Source organism: Fulmarus glacialis, unplaced genomic scaffold (genome assembly GCF_000690835.1).
Source record: "Fulmarus glacialis isolate BGI_N327 unplaced genomic scaffold, ASM69083v1 scaffold42988, whole genome shotgun sequence".
In the NCBI taxonomy this organism is placed as follows: domain Eukaryota; kingdom Metazoa; phylum Chordata; class Aves; order Procellariiformes; family Procellariidae; genus Fulmarus; species Fulmarus glacialis.
This window is the reverse complement of record NW_009228441.1, coordinates 11,020-18,117: the sequence shown is the minus strand read 5'-3', so window position 1 is coordinate 18,117 and position 7,098 is coordinate 11,020. Positions and strand designations below refer to the sequence as shown.

Sequence of the window (7,098 nt, the reverse complement as noted above, 5' to 3'; positions counted from 1 at the left end):
CTCGTCCCGCCCCGCCCCGCCCGCCGCCGCGCCCCGGACCGCACCAGGCGCCTCGTTACAAGCATTTGCCACAGTTTATTAATAGTAAACTCCTTCGACACGGCCGGAAAGGCAAGGTAGTTCTGACAACAGCCAAAGAATACAAGTGAGGGAACGCGAACCGCGCCCGGCGAAGGGCAGGGCCCTCCCGCGGGGGGCACCCCGGCCCGACGTACACAGGGAGGGACGGACCGGGCTCATACACAGCAAAACCGGAGAAACGCGGGCGGCCACGGGGCCGCTAACGCAAACAAAAGCGTACAGAAATTTCCAAAGTCACTGGAAAAGGCTTAAAACGTGGTAACGGCAGCAGTAAGCAGGCCTTGCGTTTCGGTTTTATTACTAATACAAACCAAGGTGGAAAGCGAGGTGTTCATTTCTGAAGTGGAGCGATAGCAGTTCTCATGTTAATCTCAGCTTTTACTTTTCCCCGAAATTCCCAGCAGTAACACGAACGTACTCCTTTCCTCCCAAAGACACCAAGAACAATGGCAGAACAGTTTCTGGTATTACATTGCTTTGGCGATTACAGATCCCTTGCAAGAAAAGTCTATTTGCTCCAAAAAAGTTTATTTATACATCTCTATATTTTAAGTAAAATATCTGTTTTTACCAAAATAGGATATACAGGCACATGGCTGTAAAATAACTTTAAACCAATTCACTATAAAATTACTTTTGGTAATAAATAATCTGATTCTCAGAGAGGCAAAATGCTCCCTTTACCTCTGCAGATGGACTGTCCGAGGCACAGTTCCTCTGCAGTTCGAGAACTCTCCCTCCCTCTCCCACCTGCCTTCCCCTTGTCCTTCGCACTGAGCCTTGGCCAGGGCAGAAGCAACTTGTGCTCTTTAGCCTGCATGAAGCAGAATCCTGCTCCTAATAAGTCACTTAAAACTGAGAAGTGATAATAAAACACGTGCCGAAAGAAATCCGCAAAGTCAATGGGGCAGATACTCACAATAGGCTTTTATTCTTGAAGGAACAGCTGCTGCTACTAGATGTGGTACGGTCTGCACTGCTCAGGGGGCTCCTCTGGGCCAGCAAGTTTCAGTGAGGTCTGATCTCAATGGGAGTGAAACCAGGACCTTAAAGGGCAAAACATCTATGCGTGCATCTGGGCAGCTGGCACATTAGTAAGTCAATAGGAGAGACACTCCTGAATTCCCCCGAAAGATCTGTCAAATTCAGAAATACTGAACTAAATCTCCTCTGTCTTGGCAGAGTAATGCTTTGGAAGGAAAAAAAAAGAAAGGTAGCTTACTTTCACTCCTAAATACAAAGCAGATAAATGTGTCCAATGTGTTCCTCCCCTACTCTATTTGTGGTCATCTCGCTCTTCAAAGCACTTGCAATCATTTGGTCACAGAAACAGTATTGCTCTAGAAGTCAAAGGTATTAAAAATGTAAGAGAGCCACCTCAGAAATGTATAATCTCTCTGCTCTGGATTTTTGCTGCTGTCCTCTGCGCCAGTATCCCTCACACAGAGGCTGACTGCAGTTAGTCTAATGTTACCAAGTTGCACAGACCAGCTTTCAGCTCTGTGTATTAGATTTTTCCCTTGTTTGTAAGATTACTCTTGCTGTTACTGCCTGCGGAGCTTCCTCAGTCCCAGGAGCAGCAGCAGCCACCACAGATCAGCTACGGACACTAAGCAGCCACTTAATGTGAAACGGGCTGGACTAAACAAGGGCTCTGCCACTGCTATCATTGGTGACCTGTAGTCAGAACAGTTGCTGAAGAATCTAACACAGATAAAGCTTTTACAAAAGAAGCCTCAAGACAAAAAAGTTGTTCAGACAGATTCCAAGCTTTTTAGCTTTCAGGAAAAAGCAGACTCAAAGCACAGCATGGAGTTACAGCAGAAGGAAGGTGGCAGGGCAGGGGAGGAGCTTCACAACAGCATGCCGGGGATGACTCTTGGAGCAGCACTTTCATCCCGTCCTTAGAGGAGAAGCCTGACCAGAGCTACTGAAGTTGTAGCTTTTAAAGATGATTTTTTGAGGCCTAATTTCCAGACACACACACCCCCCCAATTTCCTTGAAAGATCCTTAAAAGACATCTCTGCACATCTCCCTGAGGAATAGTCTTGAGGGGTTTAGTAAGGTTTAGTAAATCATGACTTGACGATATTATTTTGATGAACCACCCAAACAAACCATCCTGAAACTTCTCAGGAAAGCACTCCAGGGAGCAAGTCCAGTTTGCCCCGCTCACAGAAGTTAGTGCTCTATTTAGTTTGTGCATGAAGCTAAATGACGCATCACATCCTAAGAGTGATTAAAAAACAGAGCATTAAAGATTCATAACCTTGTATTCCCCTCTCACTGTTATTTTGAGAAGTCAAAGGGGAAAAAACAAGGCAACAGCAGTAACTTTGGCTAGATGTTCTAAAGCCAGTTTAAACAGGAGTACAAATAGAGGTGCCTCGTGTGGGAGCAGGACTTATTTGGGCATACCACATGCAGTAAGCAGGAGGTAGGCAATAGTAGTCCAATAACAACGTACTCAGTCCAGGTCACATTATCCTCTCCCCTTTAATTCCGTATTGCCTGGTGGTGGCAAGTCTTCTCCGCTAACATAAGCGGTAAAGATATACGGAGAAAGGGAGAGCAAGACAAGAGGGAAGGCATTGGGCCTTGAGAAGGAAAGGATTTGTTCTCTTCTCACTTAAAAATGGTTCAGTCTTTGCTTCGCTTCCACAGTGAGGACTGCTAGATACATAAACCAAATTTTTCTTCAGTACAGACAAGCATACATCGAAAAGGTACCTACAACCATAGCACACAGCACACAGTAGCACAAGTTTAGAATGACTTAGTTCAAACAAGACAAGCTTTTACTTGGAGAGGAAAATATCAGTATTTTCATCTTGAATGTAGTTCTTTGGGTGGGAAGGGAGGGGGCTGGCTCAAAATCCAAGACCAGATACTTGTCCTATCTACAGCTGGAGCAGACTAGGTATCAGCCTTTCGCTTACAAAGTACAATTCTGTACTCCTACTGACACAACAGGAGTGAAATCTTTATCTTTGAATATCTCTACCAGGAGCGTATCTTCTGAACCAAAGATCAGTAGGTAAGAAGAGAATGAAGGACCTCAAGAATGAAATTTTGACTTGGACAGTCATTGCTGATAAGTTCAACTTCTGAACTAATTTTTCAAGGCCTTATATTCTCCTCCTACATTCTAGCTTCTTCAGGTTTTTTGTTTTGTTTTTAAAAAAGTGCATTCTCCTCTGATTAGATCTACCTTGGTAACAAGCAAACAGAACCTCTTCTTAGGGCTGCAAAGTGGATTAGAAGTGTCTCAGATAACAAGCAAGGACTCCTTGCTTCAGCCCAGTTAAAACAAAGACTGGGACCGCCAAGGCTTTCCCAGTCAGTTAACAAGCAACGTCCCACAGATGTTCACCAGCCCACACTAATGGCATCGTCATCATTCCTATGCTTAGAAATAACACTATTTTCCAGATACACGGAACCAAAATGAGAATAGCTTCATCAAAGCAAAAGCTAAAGCAAAACAAAAGCATTTGGCTGGAAGGCAGTGAGCTGGGGAAAACTAAATTCCCCTTTTCCATGCAAGCTGAACACTGCTGGTGGAAGAACAGCAGGTAGGGTAACAGATAACCCGTCTCTCACTTGCTGCTGCATTAAAGGCTTTCAGTATCTTTAGCTTCTACATACAATCCCATGTTTTAATAACTGGGGACCTCCTACCAGAAAGAAAGGCAGATCATCAGCTTCACAGTTAAGAATACATGAATCTTATCACTGTAATACATAGAGGAGTACTCATTCCCCTGGCTAACTAAGGCCTCCTGTACCTGAAATCAGTTATGAATTACTTCAAGATCCAAGTGTAAGTCCCTGGAAACAGTGAATTACAATGGCAGAAGAGCCATAACCATTACTACAACTACGAATGATCTGCAACACCTTGTGGAATGCACCCAAAATGGCGTATGTGTGTATATATAAATTTTGTATATAGACGTTGTACTGTTTCATTCTGTTTAATACATATACAAGTACCTATACATATATACATATTTACAATTTACACCAGCCAGTAGATGTATGCATATTGTACATATACACACAAACGCCTAGAATACACATGCACACACACAAACACACACTCTTTAAAATAAACTCCACATCCCAGGTAACGAAGTCCTGCCATAGTCCAAAGAAGAGCAGCACCAAATGGTGGGGGGCTCAATATACCAGCTTCAAGATTGCTTAGAACAAACACTACCATTCACAGAATTTTTTACACTTGGTAAATTAAAGAACGGATGGCATAAGCTTCAGCCCAGCTACAAAGAACCTTCATGCAAACTTCCCAGCTACACTCCAGCAATTCTTGCTGTTCCATACCATGCTGTCCTCAGCTGAATGGGATCCATCAGTGCTGATCTGCTGCCTTTCACTATTCCGGCTGACTAGATCATACCTTGTATGACAGCACTGCAAACAGGCCTACCATGATACTATGGTAGTCAGCAAGTTCTGCATTTTTTTCACCTAAAAATAGAGACATGGCTGAGGTTCAACATAAAAGCACTGATCAGACTTGTCCTTTCATTACTTTTCTAGCAGCCCATGGAACAGTGAAAACAGATTTTTTCATTTAATAGTTTAAAATATTCTCGGTTCCTTCTCCTTGCTCACACCTTCACTGTCAGGAATTGCAAGAGATCCTCTAGCTCGGCAAGGAAGGCAGTACAGTCCAAATGAGTCAGCAAGCACTTTTCCCAGGAGTCAGAATAGCCTTCTCCAGCAAGTGCCTTTACAAACGCCACTGTACTCCTCAACGTACCCAGACCGAGCATTATGGGCTGAGGGAGCCTATAGTGCTGCCAAACATAATTGCAGCCCCTCAGTTTTACTGGTTCAAAGATAGGACTGAGATGCAATGGTGGGCATGCAAAACATTAACAGGGCTTTATGGCAGCACCCGCTTTGTTTAACCTGCAAGAGGAGCACCAGCACCTCTCCAAGGGCATAGGGATCCAGCACAGATGGGTCAGATAAATGAGTGATAGGAAGTGCTCGTATTCAGCACTATATGGGATATTCTTTCAGCTCCTATCAGGGACTGGTAACGTTGTGGGAGCCACGCATTCCATCCACACACGGAAAGGAGGGATAACACCTGCTGCAAGTGTAAGAACTTCTGTCTAGTACCTCAAAATGAAGAACGCCCTCTCCTCCTGGAAAATTGTGGCAGCAATACAAATGGCAAGATGACCCATATTACAGTGAGAGATGGGGGCTAGCTTTCTTAGTTTTGTAATTTGCTAATCTGCTAACCATCTAGCCAATCAGGCAGAGTGGAAATTGTGTCCTTAGCCAGCAGTACAAAGTTAATACACAAAATTGCTGTGTCAAATTTTAGGGAGCGTTAAGTGTCTTTACAACTTCACTTCAAACCCACTGCTCCAAATGCAACGTAATTGTCCACAGTTTTGTTTACTTACTTGCCTAAGACTGAAAAAATATATTTGTTATGAAGGACTCTGTTTTATTGCTATTGTTGGTTTGCACTGTGTGGTTCCACCTTAATCATTTCAAATCCAGACTCTTTGGGGATAAAATATTGGTTTTCTATTGATTTTTTCCAATTTCTTAAAATTGTATAAAAATAAAGGATTTCCACAAATGTGGGCTAAAGGTAACCAATAATACTTCTATGCTTAGGATCAGCTGTTGGAAATGTGGCTGATAGCCACAAGACCAGAAATAAACCTCTAGTGATTCTTTAGTTTAAGATTTAAAAGACATGAAAATTTCTCCTTATAAAATTGACCCCATACAGAATGGAACAGCTAAACTAACAGCTGTTTATTATTACTTTTTAAAATAATGGTCCTAAATTTAAAAATAAAAATCAAGTACTTCCTTTTATGATTTTCACATTATAAAACTGCACCATTCAAAATCTGTGGCCAGGGAAACCCCTTTGCAGTAAGACAGTTTCTCTTAATAGTCATCGAGGGTGTTTTCCAGGAAAACATTCCTAACATCCAGTATGGAAGCCAGCTCCAAAATGTGCTTTTGGAGGTGAGGGTTCTCCACCGTTTCATCTCTCGGCAGCTGAGGATAAGATTCTGGATAATTTCGAGTCTCCTGCTAGATGACAGTGAAAACAAAAAGAATCAGACATTCATTTATTTTTACACCCTTTATGAAGAAGATTGCAAAAGGCCAATTTCACTTAAGAGCCTAGGTAGCTAACTTAGGCTTGGAAAGCTACTCGATGTCTGCAGTTAGACAAGATGAATATTGTACATTTCTGTGCGTCGACTTCCATTTTTTTCTGTAATATTTAAAATGGAGCAGGCAGTTTATATGCCAACACTCACATATATAAAATGGTGTAGATCCAGAAGCAGACTTCACTGTTGGCATAGCATTAACCAACAGGGAGGGAAAATACCATCTTCCTGTTTAGTTTATTCATTTACACTTAAAAGACCTTTCAAAATCCATTCACGCTAGAATACATTCTAGCAGTAACATTCTGCTCCTGCCCACTTCCTCTTACATTCTTGTTCTATACCTTTTTAGTTGTGTAGAAATAATAATCTTGAATTATTAAGAGGAATTTTTCTAGCAGATAAGGCTGTTCAGCATGACATAAATGAATTAGAGCGTGTCTGCTACTTAATGTAGAGGAATAAGGCTTCAGCAAGTCAAAGGCTTCATGCCTTTGGAGAGAAACAAAGGCACAGATTCAATACAAGCTGTAGGCATTAGCATGTGAGCATCAGTTATTTTTCTGAAGTCACAGTGATATGCTTAGCCCTAAGACCCTTCCATCCTGAGGCAATGCAGTTCTATATGCACTGGGCTGTCGTTCTCACAAAGGGATAGATATCCCTGCATACCCGGAAAATTTTGTGCATCCTCATAGTAGCCGAACAGAAGATAAATCTTGTTAGAAGCAAGCGAAGAAATTCATCCCCAAAAAACTGAAGAAAGGACTGATCTGCAGAGAAGGCAAAGAAAACTCAGGTTAGAAAGGCTTAAAAAAATTGGGGGGGGGG

The 7,098-nt window shown here is 42.4% G+C and overlaps 1 protein-coding gene across 1 annotated transcript in view; it reads right to left on the bottom strand.

Annotated features, from left to right (window-relative positions):
- Nucleotides 1-5,476: 5,476 nt before the first annotated feature.
- The window catches only part of LOC104080930 (protein SCAI-like), a gene marked incomplete at its 5' end in the record, with an annotated part of 11,534 nt that continues 9,912 nt past the window's right edge, over nt 5,477-7,098 (bottom strand). Inside the window, 2 exon segments of the mRNA XM_009583480.1 lie at nt 5,477-6,181; nt 6,940-7,040. Of these exon segments, the coding sequence (XP_009581775.1) occupies nt 6,032-6,181; nt 6,940-7,040 (251 nt within the window).